This window comes from Bidens hawaiensis, unplaced genomic scaffold, assembly GCF_021521415.1.
Source record: "Bidens hawaiensis isolate Kalapana, Puna unplaced genomic scaffold, B.hawaiensis_p1.1 tig00008219_1, whole genome shotgun sequence".
NCBI classification, from domain to species: domain Eukaryota; kingdom Viridiplantae; phylum Streptophyta; class Magnoliopsida; order Asterales; family Asteraceae; genus Bidens; species Bidens hawaiensis.
Genome location: NW_027491584.1, coordinates 337,393 through 356,382, shown reverse-complemented (window position 1 = coordinate 356,382; position 18,990 = coordinate 337,393). Strand labels below are relative to the sequence as shown.

General features: G+C 39.3%; 2 protein-coding genes across 2 annotated transcripts; one reads left to right on the top strand and one right to left on the bottom strand.

Annotated features, from left to right (window-relative positions):
* The first annotated feature begins 1,118 nt into the window (after window positions 1–1,118).
* On the top strand, window positions 1,119–3,133 carry LOC143637315 (glucan endo-1,3-beta-glucosidase 14-like). The gene is made up of 3 exons (XM_077104736.1): window positions 1,119–1,290; window positions 1,851–2,881; window positions 2,961–3,133. The coding sequence occupies exons 1-3, from the start codon at window positions 1,248–1,250 to the stop codon at window positions 3,015–3,017; spliced, it is 1,131 nt and encodes a 376-aa protein (XP_076960851.1). The 5' UTR covers window positions 1,119–1,247; the 3' UTR covers window positions 3,018–3,133.
* A 2,020-nt stretch (window positions 3,134–5,153) lies between these two features.
* On the bottom strand, window positions 5,154–7,261 carry LOC143637316 (putative calcium-binding protein CML48). The gene is made up of 6 exons (XM_077104737.1): window positions 6,813–7,261; window positions 5,976–6,022; window positions 5,628–5,803; window positions 5,512–5,530; window positions 5,265–5,407; window positions 5,154–5,234 (listed from the first exon to the last, which is right to left on the bottom strand). Exons 1-5 carry the CDS (start codon window positions 7,228–7,230, stop codon window positions 5,300–5,302), a joined length of 768 nt encoding a protein of 255 aa, XP_076960852.1. The 5' UTR covers window positions 7,231–7,261; the 3' UTR covers window positions 5,154–5,234; window positions 5,265–5,299.
* Window positions 7,262–18,990: the final 11,729 nt, after the last annotated feature.

The following is an 18,990-nucleotide window of genomic DNA, read 5'->3' as shown; positions in this document are numbered from 1 at the left end:
ACACGACGTTGATTTTGTTTAATATATTTTTAGTATTTTTTTAATTTTATTTTTAAATAAATTTTTGATTTTTTAATTAATTTTTTGATATTTATATTTTTACATTTTTAAAATTATCAATTTTTTTTGTTATTTTATTATTTATATGTTAGTAGATTGAAGAGAGGTGAATAGAATTGAGAAGATTCCATATCCAATAACATATTAACCAATCAAACACATGATTGGGATTTTCAAACATTCCATTCCATTCCAATTCCAATTCAAATTCCCTTAAAAAATTCCGTGAAACGAACGCACCCTAATTGTATTTCTTATGAAGTGAAAACAGATTTAAAGATTATAACTAATATAGTTTAATAATAAAACTTAAAAAGAAAAGAAAAAAGAAAAGAATTTTAACCGAAATAGATATTATTATCATATTAGTCTAGGGTTGTCACTTTTACTCAAAACCTGAAACCCAACCCGAAAAAACCCGAACCCGAATCGAAGTAATTCGGGTTGGTTTTCGGGTTTGATTTATAAGTTTCGGGTTAACCCGAAAAACCTGAATAAACTTTTAGTTTTGAAATTAAATATACTTTTAGATATAATAAGCTTTGTCTTAGCAACTAAAGTTATCAGTTGCTGACCCTAATCGATTGTTGTCATTCCAGCTATTATGTATCGATTACTAGAAACCATAATCGAACAACCCAATCTCGTCTGATTGATGAAGATTATGGTTCGAATTAGTTACTCACTTTATTATTCTTTTGAATTGTTTTATCAAATTATGTTAGTTTATTATTTGATTATTTGCGTTACGAGTAAAAAAACATGTTGTTTTAATTTTAGCATTGAAGTTTTTTAATTTTTTTTAATTTTTTGTTTTGTTTTCTAGGATATTCGAAACCCGATTAACGCAACCCGAAAAAACCCGAATCCGAAAAACCCATGAGAGATTTGGGTTGAGTTTCGGGTTCAATCTTAAAACTTTGAAACCCGAAGAACCCGATCCAAAACACCCGAAACCCGAACCCGAAGAACACCACTATATTTATATTAGCATTGCAACATACTACTAAAATACAAAAACAGAAACTAATCACGAGGTCATTAAGCGCGCACACACACACATTGTGTATTTATTTCATATAAATCTATCTCCATTCAATTTCATTACATCTTCAACCTACGCCGGTAGTACTTCTTCCGGCACCGGAACACGGCGGAGTGCGGTCAACCTGCAAATCACTTCTCCAATGGCCGCTCTTCTTGCTACACTTCTGCTACTCATTTTTTCAAGTAAACATATTTCAAGATTTCTTGAATATATATACCTTTGAAATTTAGTCACATAAATGTGTATTTATTGCATTCTTGTATTTGATTTTTTTTTTTTTTTTTGGTTTAGTTTATAAATTCTTAATCTTGAGCTGCAATATTAGTTATTGTGTTATTAACATTAAGATTTCAAATTTTATGTGATTATTTGTCACCCCTTGTTGCATATTAATCTCACTTAACATAAAGTTCATAACTTTGAATGCAAATCTCTTAATTACATCATAAATTTCTCAAAAAAATGATCTTTGTGGGAAGTTATTAATCTTTGCAAAAGGGTTTTTGAATCTGGCATTGAATCATAAGTGATAAAACCCCAATTTGAACTCTTCAATTATTTGAATGAAAATTGATGAATTACTTCAAGATTTCCTAAAAAGGTAACATTTTTTTGAGAAATCAACAAGTTTCCAAAAGGGGTTTTGAATCTTGAATCATAATCATCATCAAAATGCAATCTTTTCACCATTTCTTGGAGCTTGTTCATTAAAAATTCAATCTTTCTTGAATCTTGATTTCAGGATTATTTATTGGTACCTTAAGCCTTGGAGTTGGGATCAACTATGGACAAATAGCCAACAATCTCCCATCTCCATCGCGCGTGTCGGTTCTCCTTGGATCCTTAAACATCAGCAGAGTTAAACTATACGATGCAGACCCGAACGTATTAACTGCATTCGCAAACACAAACGTCGAATTCATTATCGGTTTAGGAAACGAATACCTCCAGAAAATGCAAGATCCTCAACAAGCCCAAATATGGATCCAACAAAAGGTACAGCCTCATATTTCACAAACTAGAATCACATGTATAACAGTAGGAAACGAGGTTTTAGGCGGTCTAGATCTTCAACTACCACAATATCTTGTTCCTGCAATGAAGTCAATGCACCAAGCTTTGGTCAACCTAGGATTAAACTCACAAGTTTATGTCACAACAGCACATTCACTTCAAATCTTGAAAACTTCATTCCCGCCTTCAAACGGTGCGTTTCATGACGAGTTAATTCAATATATACAACCGATTCTTGCATTTCATGCGATGTCTGGTTCGCCTTTTCTTATTAATGCGTACCCTTACTTTGCATATAAAAGCGACCCGAAAAATGTTCAGATTGAATACTTGCTTTTCGAGCCGAATGTGGGGACGGTGGATCCGAACACGAATTTGAAATACGATAATATGTTGTATGCACAAATTGATGCGGTTTATTCTGGTATAAAGGCGTTGGGTCATAATGATATTCAAGTTAGGATTTCTGAGACCGGGTGGCCTTCAAAAGGTGACGTGGACGAACCGGGGGCCACGGTTGAGAATGCCGGGATTTATAACAGAAACTTGTTGCAAAGAATGCAAGCGGGCCAAGGGACGCCAGCTCATCCGTCACAACGGATTGACATTTACGTTTTTGCCCTTTTCAATGAGAATATGAAGCCAGGCCCGACGTCTGAGAGGAACTACGGGTTGTATTATCCTGATGGTACTCCGGTTTATAACCTTGGTGTTCAAGGGTATCTTCCTCGTATCGATTATTCGTCTTCCGGGAAAAATGTAAGAAAATGACAATTTTGCCCTTGTTTTCGGGTTTTATCAGGGGTTTTTTATATTAAATTTGTGTTTTATTATGCAGGCATTGTGCATATTTAGAGTTATTGTTTTGCTACTTGGATCCTTACTCATTGCATAAAAACATGGATGCATTATTCTAACTTTACATAGAAAGCTCAAAATCCCTTAAAAGGGTAGTTATTGGAGGTAATATGCAACTCAAATCTCTTCAACTTTAGGGGTATACTTGTCATTTCACTTGTTTATATTTACATGCTCAATAGTCAATACCATGTCAATTATTTTACTTCATAAGAAGAATAAAAAATCCACTTTGCTACCCACGAATTCTAAACAATTTGAATAATCCCAATAAATTCTTTAAAGTAGAAGATATCCCACTTGTATTTTTATACATACTTACATAGAATCCCACTTTAGACCATATTCTTATATTCTTATCGTCTTCAAGTATACAAAAGTTTAGGCTATAAAGAATACATACTTTTTATAACCTTTTTTATTTTTTACCATTCTAATTATTATTATTATTATTATTATTATTATTATTATTATAAACTCGTGTTATCATACTTATTTTGTTCTTTTTATTATAACTAATCATCTAATATAAATTTACAGGAGAAACGTTACATGGGTAACCGAGATCACCAAGAACCGCCACGACAATGCTTCTGGACTTGTATTTAGCAAAATATATTTATATTATTTATATAGGGAATTCATCAAAAAGATTAATTAACAATAAGAGCTACATTTATACAAAGAAATGATAATTTTTTCATTGGTTATTAGTATATTATTGTATAATAAATTATATAGGTTTATTAATTTAATTGATTGTGTAAGGAGGGATTAAATATGATTTAAGTACTGGAATTGGGATGACAACATGCGGTCCCCTGGTTGAGATCAGGACATGACATGTGAGGGTTGAAGAAACTTATTAAATGGTGACATGTGTTTGTGTACAATTCCAGTTATCAACCTCACATTTTATTTATTTTATCGTTTTCCATTATAATTCCTTACTTTTAAAAAAAGAAAACGAAATTACATATACAATAATATATATTTGTGCATTCATTATAAAACTAGAACAACAAATATTTAGAAATTATTACTTCTATTTATTAGTGAGGTGAGATGAGTGGTGCTGTGGATGTGTGAGCATATGATCGAATAAGAAATGAAGTTTATGGAAACTCAGGGGTGAATGATATATTGGATAACTGGATAAGATAAGGGAGAGGATATTGACATGATTTAGGCATTCGGAGAGGAGACTGATGGTGGTGTAAGTTAGAGCTGTGGAAACCCTCATTGTGAAATGTATGAGTAGAGATTGTCCCAAACTGACTTGGAATGAATAGATTAGACAAAATTGATGGATGTGTACCCTTTTGAGAACATGGTCAAGAATATAACTTCTTGAAAAAATAAGATTGATATTTAAAGAGAGTTTACAATGGTGGACGAGTCGGACCGTAAGGTCACCAACCTCTCTCCCCTCTCATCCCTTTGAAGCTCGTCCGCACTCATACCTGCTATGTTCTCTCCTCTCTCCCTTTCGCTTCCACGTATACTCCGGTTCATATCCGAATGAGAGAAAAGGCAACAATTGTGCAGGGACAAAGGATAGTTGGGCCAGCGGTGGCCCCGGCCCCCTCCGTTTTTTTGCGTAATAGTGTAAATTTACCCGTTTTCGTCCGACAATTTTTATACGTAGTATAAATTTACCCGTTTTTAACCAAAAATTTGATCCCGGCCCCCTCTGTTTACGGTTTTTTTAATGCGTATTTTCGTCCGCCCCCCTCGACATCTTCATCCAAGCTTCGCCACTGCAATTGTGGATGCTTACTACACTTTAGTAAGTTTGTTTATGTTGTATTGATATTATGAAAACACCCTATGTTTCTAAGCAATCTCTTTATCCTTATATAGAAGTACCATGCTTATAAGCATTCTCTTTATCCTTATATAGATAAGGAAGTACAATCTATCTGCATCTCACCATCCTTAAACCTTATCAATAGCTTTACTCATAATCCTTAAACCTTATCAATAGCCATATTATGAGTAGGATCTTACTGGATATGATTGTTATTTTACCAAGTATGTATAGTGATGAATTAATAAATAGTTCCTTGATGTAATAAATTAGGTGTATTCATCATCAGGTCAAAAAACTCAAATCACCCAGCAAAATTGACAAGAATTAGTATCTGTTTTTGTACAAAGAATCAATCCTAGCAAACCCATGGGTAGCATAGAAGAAACAGGTCCAACCATCAATGTTTACAATCATCTCCTTCCAACTTTACAACTTAGTTGACTAAAAATGACCCACAAAAGGCAAACAAACGAATCGAATAGAATAGTAACCAAGTATTAACACGATTATTCGGCTGCAAGAAACGGGATGACCATCGTCATAAACGTCTCGTATGAAAGCGTGGCTGAACCCGTGTATCGCGTATCCTTCTCCTTAAACTTCTCTGTCAAACCCTGCAGAAAATGTGTCAACATTATATAATCTGTAAATGCAAAATGAGTATTTATCCATTGCAATTTGCAAATACATCCCACTTAAGAAAGAACTCATTGCTCACCTTCACAATCATGCCACACCTGAAATAAAAAAAATAATAAAAGATTATTACAATTGGACAATAAACTAGCTTCAAATGATAAAATGTATGGAAAAATTGCAAAAAAATAGCCTTACTCCACGAAACTATCGAATGAAAGATCAACTCTTCTTCCACTTTGGTCATCATATTTTGAGATCAAGAGTTGAAGAACAGAAGGCGGGATTGCATACCCGAGACTGTATAGAGCTTCTCTTAACTCTGCAGCATCAATTTTTCCACTTCTGTCCCTATCAAATCTCTCAAAGATAGCCTAAACCGTATAGAAAGAAACAAATCAAGAAATGCCAAGATCAAAGCTTTAATTTTAGACCAAAATTTTGTAGTAAACCCAAGAAAGTATATAGACAAGATTGTATAGTAAAATGACAAGAAAAACACAATATTTCAATGTATACGATAAAGAAATAGGATCAATCACTCACGCGCCATTGGCCAAGACAACTCCATAAATCAGCAAATTCTTTTGGCCCTGAAAACGAACCAAATATGTAACATGAATATGGAGAATGAAAATCAATGCAAACAACAATCTTGTATTATAACTAAAATCTAATATATTGTGATTACAACCTATGCAGTCGATATCGTTGTCATAACGGTTATCATACCTCTAGCTGAATATCGGTTAGAATATCGGTACCGATGATATCGGCGATATTGACCAATATATCACTGATTCATATCTCAGTTTTTTAAGTCTTAATTGTCAATTTTTAGTGTTTACTGTTAGTGTTTCAAGTCTTAATCAGTTCCTACTTGATACAATTGTTAGTCTTTAGTAAGTTGCAAAAGGTTAAATTGTTAATGGTAGGAAAGTATACTGAATTGTTAGTGTTAAATCGCTATATATATAACTTGTGCATGATATTAAAATTAACGATATCCCACCCTGATAACCTGTATCTAAAATATCGGATTTTTCGGCATTAATTGCATTGTATGCTATCTTATCGGCAAATTAAAACTATCTTTATTAGTAATTTGTATAGTTGTTTGCTCAATTTCTCTTAGCTACATTTTATGTTATCCAAAAGATACCAAAAGATGATTTCATGTTAGTCTATCAAGAATTCAAGATTGTGTAAAAAATAGTAATTTTATTCAAAATCACTACAACCCATCAACCCTTTGATGGTGTTCTTCATGACTTGAAGTAAAAATGCAATCTTGAATTGGGCCAACATAAAATTGAGCAAGATTAACTAAAATTAAGCAACAATAATAACAACTAAATTAAAACCCAATAAAAAAAAACAAACCAGTTTTGAAAGGATGAGTAGGGTTCCTGAACTGAAACATGAGTAACCTAATAGTCCTCAGGCTAAACTTCTGGTAAGCAGAAACAAGCGCCTGCTGCAACTCTTTACCATCAATAAACCCGCTTCGATCCAAATCCACCATCTCGAAGCTCCGAATTACTTCCGGGTGGGTACCCGGTGGAAACAACGTCGTCGTGGGTGGCGGGTATCCGTATTGACCACCGCCATACCCGGAAGCAGAATTAGGGTTCTGGGTCTGGTTGTAATTGTGGGCGTATGAAGGTTGGTGATGAGATGGAGGTGGTGGTTGGTACGGGTAACCGGGTCCGGGTCCAGATCCGGGTTTGGATTGGGGCTCCGGTGCTGGTGGAGCAGAAGGTGTGGTGTTATTGTTGTTATTGTAATTGTAATACGACATTTGTGTGTGTGGATTGAGATGGTGGTGAAATTGATTTATTTAGGGGAATGATTTATATATATATATTGATGGCGGTTTGTGAAGGATAGATTTAGGTTAAGTTACATATGTAGGGGTATGGTACTAAACCCGGTTTTACGACCCTAAATTTATTATGTTTGGCTTATTTTATTATATGGACTAATACAATGTTATTGGGCTGAGGGGGTTTTGTGGAGGTAACCCTAACTGGGCTAGGCTCATTAGGGTACCATGATGGTGGCCATGAGGCTCTCTATATAAGGAGGTCTCCACCTCCTTGTTAAGGGGTCATGCTCAATAAGAGTCACCACCATATTTTTGTGTCTGTAAACAAGAGATCCTTGAGATTTCTTAGCAGTCACCTCCACAACCCCGAAAAGCCATTACAGGTCACAAGCAGCCGGAGAAGAAGATCAAGTCGTGGTTCGTTCATCTTGAAAATCCGTGGGAACATTGTCATGGATCAGGTCAGATTCGTTTCATGTTTCGACATTGGCGCCATCCGTGGGACGGCAACGAACTACCCTTCGATTTTCGTCTCGGCTGTCAGATCTCTCCCAGGAAAAACCCAGATCTGGAAGTTTACAGAAAAAGGCTTCAAGGCTTGTTCTATTAAAGCTTAAAAAGATCCATAGATCTAAAAGAGGCTTCCAGATCTGTGCAAGAAGAAACTACCTGATTCGGATGATCAAGCCTCCGGATCTGTGATGGTTTTAAATCCGCTCCGAGCTTCAGATCTATCTAGATCTGATTTACAGATCTAGATCTAGATTACAGACCTGGATTTTAGGTTTAAAATTGCAGATCTAACTCTCAAATTGCAGATCCAAAAATTACCAGACTTCCGCCGCCATGTACGCGCGCCCGCGGATTCTCACTCCGCAGCCATGCATGTGCCGCCGCGGGAACCACCATGTGGGTTTCGCACAAAAGACCTCCACCATGTGGGTTTTGCGCAGAAGACTGCCACCACGCATGATCGCCAGCGGGTCACCATTCCGCCGACATGCGTGAGCGCCCGTGGAAACCACCGCGGAAACAACCATGTGGGTTTTGCACAAAAGACCTCCGCCATGCACGCGCGCCCGCGAGTCACCACTCCGTCGCCGTGCATGCGCACATAAGGCCAAGTGCCAAACTTAAAGGTTGGGAATCCTCATAAACCCATAAGGCCAAGCGCCAAACTTAAAGGTTGGGAATCCTCATAAACCCATAAGGCCAAGCGCCAAACTTAAAAGGTTGGGAATCCTCATAAACCCATAAGGCCACGCGCCAAACTTAAAGGTTGGGAATCCTCATAAACCCATAAGGCCACGCGCCAAACAGGTTGGGAATCCTCATAAACCCATAAGGCCACGCGCCAAACTTAAAGGTTGGGAATCCTCATAAACCCATAAGGCCACGCGCCAAACTTAAAGGTTGGGAATCCTCATAAACCCATAAGGCCACTCGCCAAACTTAAAGGTTGGGAATCCTCATAAACCCATAAGGCCACGCGCCAAACTTAAAAGGTTGGGAATCCTCATAAACCCATAAGGCCACGCGCCAAACTTAAAGGTTGGGAATCCTCATAAACCCATAAGGCCACGCGCCAAACAGGTTGGGAATCCTCACAAACCCATAAGGCCACGCGCCAAACTTAAAGGTTGGGAATCCTCATAAACCCATACGGCTTCGCGCCGAATACAAGACCGAACGCGGCTCCGCTCCGCTCAACGCGCCGTCATAATTAAACCTATTAACACAAGTCACGTCGCATGCACGCCACCGCGGATCAACCATTCCGCCATTCTACATGCGCACCGCCATGATGCTTGAGCGCAGTCGCATATCATATGCTCACGCATCACGTATGCTCACGCATATTACATATGCTTACGCATCACATGCTCACGCATATTACATATGCTTACGCATCACATGCTCACGCATATCACATCAGCGCACGCAACATCTGCGCGTGGCGCATGACACAAAGCCTATGCGCACGCGCATGCAACATCTGCGCGCGTCGCATGACGCACAGTCTACGCGCACGCGCATGCAACATCTGCGCGTGGCGCATGACACAAAACCAAAGCCTATGCGCAAGCGCATGAAACATCTGCGCATGGCGCATGACACAGTCTACGTGCACGCGCATGCAACATCTGCGCGTGGCGCATAACACAAAGCCAGAGCCTATGCGCAAGCGACACAACAAATGAGAATAGTCTAATCCCAAATCAGGATAAGGACAACCTCATTTAGCAGCAATGAACTAGGGGACTATCGTGGTATACCACCACTGCATTATCGCGATGGAAGACATCCGAATCTTAGGGCGGGAGCCTAACAATATCCCAAACGGCCACGCGCCAATGTTTGACTACGAGTCGCACAAGCACCTATAACATTATTACTATCTGGCCGTTTGTGCCTCCATTATTATTTTGAAGACAAGCCGGGATAGTCATCCTGCGTAGAAGAGGCCCTTATGGGCCAGTCATTATCATCATATTATAGCTCATAAGCCGCAACTCGCGCAAGCTTCATTATTCTTATAGCTCGTAAGTCGCCTCACGCGCAAGCTTCATTATCCTTATAGCTCGTAAGTCGCCTCACGCGCAAGCTTCATTATTCTTATAGCTCGTAAGTCGCCTCTCGCGCGCAGGCTTTATTATTCTTATAGCTCGTAAGTCGCCTCGCGCGCAAGCTTCATTATTCTTATAGCTCGTAAGTCGCCTCTCGCGCGCAGGCTTTATTATTCTTATAGCTCGTAAGTCGCCTCTCGCGCGCAGGCTTTATTATTCTTATAGCTCGTAAGTCGCCTCGCGCGCAAGCTTCATTATTCTTATAGCTCGTAAGTCGCCTCTCGCGCGCAGGCTTTATTATTCTTATAGCTCGTAAGTCGCCTTTCGCGCACAGGCTTTATTATTCTTATAGCTCGTAAGTCGCCTCGCGCGTAAGCTTCATTATTCTTATAGCTCGTAAGTCGCCTCACGCGCAAGCTTCATTATTCTTATAGCTCGTAAGTCGCCTTTCGCGCGCAGGCTTTATTATTCTTATAGCTCATAAGTCACCTTTCGCGCGCAGGCTTTATTATTCTTATAGCTCGTAAGTCGCCTCACGCGCAGGCTTTATTATTCTTATAGCTCGTAAGTCGCCTCGCGCGCAGGCTTTATTATTCTTATAGCTCGTAAGTCGCCTCGCGCGCAGGCTTTATTATTCTTATAGCTCGTAAGTCGCCTCTCGCGCGCAGGTTTTATTTTATATAGATCCGTAAGTCGCCTCGCGCGCAGGCTTTATTATTCTCATAGATCCGTAAGTCGCCTCGCGCGTAGGCTTTATCATTCTCATAGCTCGTAAGCTGCCTCGCGCGCAAGGGCACCATCATTATCATAAGGACCACAACATGTCACCATCATGAAGAAAACCTCCCAAAACTCAAAGACAATAAAGACAAGGCCGAAGAAAAGGGAAAAACCGCCTCATGGCCTAATACACCTCATAAAGTCCAGCGCTCCACCTAAACTCTTGCGCGCCCAGGAGCAACGCTGGACTTGGGGGGCTTGTAGGGGTATGGTACTAAACCCGGTTTTACGACCCTAAATTTATTATGTTTGGCTTATTTTATTATATGGACTAATACAATGTTATTGGGCTGAGGGGGTTTTGTGGAGGTAACCCTAACTGGGCTAGGCCCATTAGGGTACCATGATGGTGGCCATGAGGCTCTCTATATAAGGAGGTCTCCACCTCCTTGTTAAGGGGTCATGCTCAATAAGAGCCACCACCATATTTTTGTGTCTGTAAACAAGAGATCCTTGAGATTTCTTAGCAGTCACCTCCACAACCCCGAAAAGCCATTACAGGTCACAAGCAGCCGGAGAAGAAGATCAAGTCGTGGTTCGTTCATCTTGAAAATCCGTGGGAACATCGTCATGGAACATACATACACATACGCTTGATAGCACTCGTTTTGGTTTTGAATTCAAGTTTGAATATGAATATCCTACCTAAGAATTGGGCTCTTAGAACTGGGTTATGGCTCACTAAACAATTATTATGTCACCAGCCCAATAGATTGGCCCCAGCCCAGAAGGAAGAATGCACAATAAGACAGAGTTCTAGGTCAACAAGAAGGAAAGGTCATTATCAACCTAACGGAGGAAAGAGCCCAGATAGACAAGCTTCAAGGGAGCAGGATAAGGCCCAACGGGTAATAGGATGCCACCGGCAATTCTGATAAAGCAAAGAAATGACTGCTGGATAAAGGGAGTTCCCTTGGACCCTATATAATGGAGGGGACATGTTAGTGTAAAGGGGATCGGCAGATCACATAGGAGGGGCCGGGCCACCCATTATATTTCTTGTATAATACTAATTGATTCATGAATATCAACAATCATATTTGAATCACCGCTTCTTTTCTAGAACCACACACGAACCCTCACTATATCACACACGATTCAATCAGGGTTCCAACATTGGCGACATCCATGGGACCCGTTAATTGAAGGTCTCACCAACGGTTTTAGAAAGAATGGTTGATCCCAACTTGAGTGGAACACCTTCGCCGTTCCTCTCAGGTTCTGGTGAAGATGACACGGTAATTACACCCGCTGGGTTTAAGTAACATACATAAGTCATTGGGGTGCTAAAAATGGCAAAGGACAAGTGTTGATTGAAGATGAAACAGAAAAAGATGAAGCAGAAGGAAATAGGGTCGAAACGAAGATAACGCCGAGGATAGGTGGAAGATAACCCCGGATTTCGGTCGAGCCCATAAGGACGCTTTGAAGGCTTGGCTCCCGTTCAAAACCCCCAGCCAAGTGGGAGAAGGCGAACCAAAAAGTTTCCACTCACAGCCTCTAAAGAATGGTCGGCGACCCATCAAATTTACTTCCATCATGGTTATTGCTTGCTGGAAAGCTATCCTCGATGCTCTCCGCCCACTGTTTTGGCAAATAAACACCCGAGTTCATATTTTCTGGCGTTACGTCCGTCGCCGGAACCTTTTTTCGATTCTTCGGAAAATTCTGAGAATGCCGAAACCTTAAGGTTTTCTCCGGTGAGTCTTGGAAAATCGGACATGACAACTGCTTTCAACCAACATGACACATACTCGCTTTTGTTTACTAAGACGATATGGAAGTCAAAGACATCACGGCGGAAAGACCAAAAAATAACCCCAGATTCATGCGAACACATGAAGACGCCCGGAGAGCATGCATCAAAGAGCAAAAACGGGAAGAAAATGGCAAACAATCAAATTCGTTTCTCTTCATGTAATTTACGTGAGCTTCGGATCTACACATGTTCAGGTTCCAAATATCCTAACTCTTCAAAGCATAATCTGCTAGTCACACACTTGTTATAACAAGATCTACTTTACTTTAATATATTATATGAGTAACCAGAATTGTTCAAAGTCATCATGAAAGTGTTGAACCTAATCTACATCAAAATTGGTTTTCTTTTATAGAGTCAAAATAAGACAAAAGGGAAATAAGAAGGGAAGCAAACTTCATCCTTGTTTCTTTACAAAAAAAAAATAAAAAAAAATAATCGATGATAAAATATTTTAACAAAAGATATCTACCATTGTCTCTACAAAAAGCTTCAAGTATCCTGTAGCATATTTTAACGTTATTATTAACAGTGCATAGAAGTAAACGAAAGTGACATTAAAACCTAGGTAAAGCTTTTACTATAGTATAATATATATATATATATATATATATATATATTATAGTAAAATAGAAAAGATAATAATAATAAAATGGTTGAGAAGCATGACCACATGGGGGTGTCCAGAAAAGTAAGACAAGTGAAATGACAACTCACATGAAGAAAACTAGGGTCAAACCCCTAGTGCCCACTTTACATTAAAAGTTTTTACATTTTTGGTTTTTAATCGTTAAAAGAAAGACTAAAATAAATAGATAAAAATGTTTGTGCTAAAGGAAAAATATTATATATGTGGATATTCAGATAATACAAGTCTATGATACAAAATGATTAAAACAATTGTAAAATTAATAATCATTTTCTATTTAAAAGTTATGAAATATAGTCATACCAGCTCTTACATGATATACGACTTATATTGCATACTCAAACCCCCAATGTGGGAGACAATTCTTGAGTTTGTTGTGCAGGAAATCCTGAGACGAATTTGAGAAACAACCTATACAAATTCGAAGGCGTTTTTTCAAGAAGGAATAATACCCCCCAAGGGATGGAATGTTTGAAGGGGGCGACGCATGTGAAAGGTCAAATTCCATTAAGAAGGAGCCTCCTACCTGCACCAGTATGGAGCTGGGAGACTAATTTGACATCGCATCATTGGGTCGTGGGTTTTTGTCATTGAAGGCTCTTTAATAAAACAAGAGGAGCCTCGTTCATCTGCTTCTGTGCATGAAGACGTATCTCATAAAGAGATCACCATTTTATGGAGATTTCCAAGGAAAAATAACCCTTCCAATTACGCTTCTGATATGTAGTAAAACTAATTGTGATTTTTATATTTATGATTAACAAATACAATTGGTTCACCATAATCCCTCCAGGTGGGATAAAGCCCTCCAAAGGAGGCCCCATTTTTATAATCCCCCCAGGTGGGATAAAGCCCTCCAAAGGAGGCCCCATTTTTATAATTCCCCCAGGTGAGATAAAGCCATCCAAAGAAGGCCCCATTTTTATAATTCCCCCATATGGGATAAAGCCTTCTAAAAGAGGCATCATACTTATAATTCCTCCAGATGGGATGAAGCACTCTAAAAGAGGCACCATTTTTATAATTCCTCCAGATGGGATAAAGCCCTCTTTAAGAGGCACTCACTTATAATTTCCCATTAATGGGAAAATGACGTCCATTCTCCTTCACAAGTGTGAAAGGAAGGCCCGGCTGAGGGGCTTGGATCCATATATAAATTAACATAATCCATTATGTTCAATACTTATAATTACCCCCGTGGAAAATCCCCATCCATGAAGCTCGATAATCATAATATCCCCCCGGGGTAGGGATGGCAACGGGGCGGTTTCGGGGCGGGGAATGCCAATCCCATACCCGCCCCGGTTTATAAAACCCATTACCAAAACCTTCTAAAAACCCGCGGGGACTAAACGGGGAATCCCCATCGGGGATTCGGGGAAAACCGCGGGTATTCGGGGAACCCGTCTAGCATAAATGGTTTTTAAACGGGCTAAATTCCCCGTGGGGATCCCCATTTAACCGTCGGGTTCACCGTTTAAAACCCGATTGTAAGAAAATGATACAAAATTACAATACAATATTAATACACAAAAAGTTCAATATCCAAACACATTACACATACAAAAGACATTATTAATACATAAAAATGTTTATTTCTCCCATCACAACGGAAATTAACTTCATGATTGATCCTTCTTACACGTCCATACCGCACCCATTCAACCATTCAAACACTTGTCACGCCGGATTGCTATGATAATCAAACATTAACATATTAATTGGAAACTATATAAGAATCAATGTTAAACCATATTAAAATGTAAACGATAAACCATATATATATGTATTACCTCAATACCATCGTCACAATCATATTCAATAGTTTGGCAATATGCCTCGGATTCTTCTGAACAAGTTGCTATATTCATATCACAAAAGTCAAAAGTTTATATAGTAGCTAAGTTAAAAATAAAAAATAAAATGTTTGTTTACCTTTGATTTCATTCAACAACCAACTTTGGGCGCACATTAACGCTTCCAATGTTTTTGGATGAAGACGGCTACGATGTGGACTTACCAATCTACCACTTGTACTAAAAGCGGACTCGGAAGCAACGGTAGATATTGGAATCGCCAATATATCTCGAGCAATCTTTTGCAACCTTGGGTACTTGACACCATTTGTTTTCCACCAAGCTAAAAGGTCAATCTCAGTTTCTTTTATCCAAACTTTCTCTTGTAGATACAAATCAAGCTCCGTTGTGACACCTAATATATAAATAAAGTTAATACAATTAATGAATAAAGTTAAATTAATGTAAATAATAAGTCATACCCGAATGATTATCCTCTTCAACGAATGTGAAGTATTCGTTGAAAAATCTTCCACCCCGCGGCGTGCGGGCGGGAGGTTGTTCTAGGGTTAGGACTTAGGGTAAATGGCCAAATGGGAAAGTAGGAAACTGGTTTTAAACGGGTATACGGGAAAATGGGTTAGGCAGCCTTATTGGGAAAATAAATAATAAATAATATATTATATATAAATATAAAAATTATATTTAATTAAACGGGTATACGGGGCGGGTATACGGGGCGGGTACAGGCTATACCATACCCGCCCCCCGATTAACTTAAACGGGGAAACCCCGAACCCGGACCCGTCCCCGATTAAGTGTCCCCGAACCCGCCCCGTTCGGGGCGGGTTTCGGTTTTCCCCATCGGGTTTGGTTTTTTTTGCCATCCCTACCCCGGGGAAAATAGCTTCTTCTAATACTCTTAGAACTCATGTTTCCCCAGTGGGACACAACCCATTGTATGAGGCTCACATATTATATATTTCCCACTAAATTGGACACCATACATATACGCCCCCCAAGGGGGAAAGACAATTGAATCTTCGTCACAACGAGTGAGAGGAAAGCCCGACTACAAATTGATAGCTAACCTACTACATCCACCTCACAGGTTGGAAACCTTATAATCCATCCACATACAAATCGAAAACATCATGATATACCCGCGAGCAAAAGGTGAACCATATAGCCCAAAATTTGTTTAAATACACCCTTTCAATCAAAATACAATATCCACTAACATCTTTTATCTTTATTTATTCATATTTACTGACATGAGAAATATATAATCATCATGATTAATGTCGGGGGTTTGATACATTTTCATCATATTATCACATTGGAAATTGTTTGTGTCTTTGTTTCTATGTCGAATACTAGTAAAGCAAGAATAGAAAGATCATTGTTAGAGCCTGTTAATTGGCTGCTAACAACTTGGGGAGGGTTATTCAATAAGAAGAAAGAAGATTACGCACAACCAACATAATTACCCCGGAGAGAAAACTTAACATTTTACCAGTTATGTTAAAGAAACTCGGATTCAAAGTCCCTTATCCCAATCATAAATAATTAGCATAAGGAACTGGGGGACTTGAAGAGACAGTTATAGGACTGGGCCCGTGGTGTGTGGATGAGCTTATAATATTTGGTCCGTATCTCATCTCATGACTTCGCCATCTCAACCTTACTAGGTCCAAGTTTGATGAGTCAAAATGGAATCAACCCATTGCGTTTATGGCTTACTCATCCTTTAGAAGAGGGACTGTGTATTTATGTCATGGTAGAGTTAAACTATCAAGAGAACTGGGTCAGGCTCATGGGAACTAAATATCATCTACCTCAGCCAGGTATCGAAAAAGGACCTCGTCCTAAACTAACCCAATAAATGAGTCTAAAAGGGATGAACCTATCTCGTATGTAATGAGAAAGATGAGCTGGGACTGCATTAGTCTCATGTCCTTATCAAAAAAAATAAGGATTGGGTGGCTTCTGTGAGCATGGGTCTCCGTCCCATGATGGGGACCAAGTCAAGAAAGCCTAGGAGAAACCAAGATACATGGAGAGTAATAGTTACTCCAACCAAACATCCTACCAGGCAGATAAGGAGATATGAAATGTAAATTTGAAAGTGGGAAAAGGGAGCAACAGTTAAGAGAAAGGTAGACGACCCGAAAGGTATCATGACATCTGGGGAAGACTTGAGGAAGCTACCTTGGAAACAAGCCTAAGAATAACATCCTCATTCTAGCAATCACTGAGATAATGATGATATCGACACTAACCTTGTGAAGAAAGTCCAAAAATGGACAAGTGTCTTTAAAAGGTACATAGAGAAGTGTTGAGCGGTTCGAGATAACATGAAAGTCGGGCTAATAGAGAAAACGACATCAACATACACCTCCAAAGAATGAAGAAGAGCAGGGGAGGGTGAATTAAAAATGTAGCGGGGGACTAATATAAGTCCCTTACGCTGGTCATAAATAACAAGCACAATGGACTAGGGGGACTTGAAGAGGTTACATTAGAAATGGGTTCTCCGAATGATAAGAGAAATATGCCCAGTAGCAAACACGGGCCCAGGTTAAGTATGGCTAAAGTAAGAGAGCCCAAAAGAGAGTATTTAAAAGACCTCCCAAAGTAACTAAACGAAATCAAAGGTTCTGGGGGGGGGGGGGTTTAAGGTCTTATCCAATTGATCTAAACATGTTGGTAGTATCAACCTAAAAGGAATGGTTAGAACAACACATGTCACTGGCCATGTTGTTGGAATAGATGGGGCAAAGTCAAAGATAACAATTGTTCCAAATGAAAGCTCCTAGGTCAAGAATCAACATCCAATGAAAGTTTAGGGTGGATCATGCAAGGTGTCACGACAAAGGTAGAATGGAGAGTTGTTGTAAGTCCATTATACTTGTCATAAATAATAAGCACAACAGACTGGAGAGACTTGAAGAGCCTACCTCGGGCTTGGGCTTCTGAGGCGGCCCAGACGGATGAAGAGGTTAGCATAGGACCAGTAAGGAAAGCCCATGGGGACCAATAAAAAGAAAAAAAAGGAGAAGGATTTAGTCAATAAGGGATTACATCAAGAGACCTTTTCAAGATCGTTGTTCCCTGACCAGGTGAGGGGCTCAAGGCAAGTATGCTTCCTAAGCCCAGCCAATGGCCGAAAGATAAAAGGCCGAAAGACGGGGACTTAGGAGAGAAGGGAAGAAACCGGACCAAGGAAACTACTCATATAGGATAATTAAGGGATGGAAAATGTAAAGGAGACCTCTTCCTCCCCCATATGTAAGGAAGAACAATACTCGTAAAATAGGGGGAGAAAAATTATCCTATTATGCTTGAAAGAGAAATCAAGAAGGCAGGTATAATGAGCCAGAAAGAAAGGAGACATTATGAAGATGGGGCTAAGGATGAAGGTTGGGATCAAACTAATTCCATTATCCTTGTCATAAATAACAAGGATAATAGACTGGGGGACTTGAAGAGCCTACCTAAGAATTGAGCTCTCAGAACTGGGTTATGGCTCACTAAACAATTAATATGTCACCGGCCCAATAGATTGGCCCCAGCCCAGAAGGAAAGCCCAGAAGGAAGAATGCACAATAAGACAGAGGTCTAGGTCAACAAGAAGGAAAGGTCATTATCAACCTAACGGAGGAAAGAGCCCAGACAGACAAGCTTCAGGGGAGCAGGATAAGGCCCAACGGGTAATAGGATGCCACCGGCAATTTTGATAAAGCAAAGAAATGACTGCTGGATAAAGGGAGTTTCCTTGGACCCCATATAATGGAGGGGACATGCTAGTGTAAAGGGGATCGGCAGATCACCTAGGAGGGGCCTGGCCACCCATTATATTTCTTGTATAATACTAATTGATTCATGAATATCAACAATCATATTTGAATCACCACTTCTTCTCTAGAACCACACACGAACCCTCACTATATCACACACGATTCAATCAGGGTTCCAACAGAATACATGTATCTAGAGGTGTTCAAAAAAACCGGTTACGGAACCGGTTTGGGCGGTTAACCGGAAAACCGGTTTTTTAAAAACCGGTTTTTTTAAAAACCGGTTTGACCGGTTTACGTAACCGGTTTACGTATCGGTTATACTTTTTGGAGCCAAAACCGGTTTTATAACCGGTTATAAAAAAAACCGGTTTTTTGTAAT

Excerpts from the sequence above, each read along its gene's own strand:
- LOC143637315 (XM_077104736.1), top strand. The coding sequence starts at position 1,248 with ATGGCCGCTCTTCTTGCTACACTTCTGCTACTCATTTTTTCAA. Across the intron at positions 1,291-1,850 it reads TCTGCTACTCATTTTTTCAA|GATTATTTATTGGTACCTTA; the intron begins GTAAACATATTT and ends TCTTGATTTCAG. Across the intron at positions 2,882-2,960 it reads ATTCGTCTTCCGGGAAAAAT|GCATTGTGCATATTTAGAGT; the intron begins GTAAGAAAATGA and ends TTTATTATGCAG.
- LOC143637316 (XM_077104737.1), bottom strand. The coding sequence starts at position 7,230 with ATGTCGTATTACAATTACAATAACAACAATAACACCACACCTTCTGCT. Across the intron at positions 6,023-6,812 it reads TACTCATCCTTTCAAAACTG|GGCCAAAAGAATTTGCTGAT; the intron begins GTTTGTTTTTTT and ends GTTCGTTTTCAG. Across the intron at positions 5,804-5,975 it reads GTTGTCTTGGCCAATGGCGC|GCTATCTTTGAGAGATTTGA; the intron begins GTGAGTGATTGA and ends TATACGGTTTAG.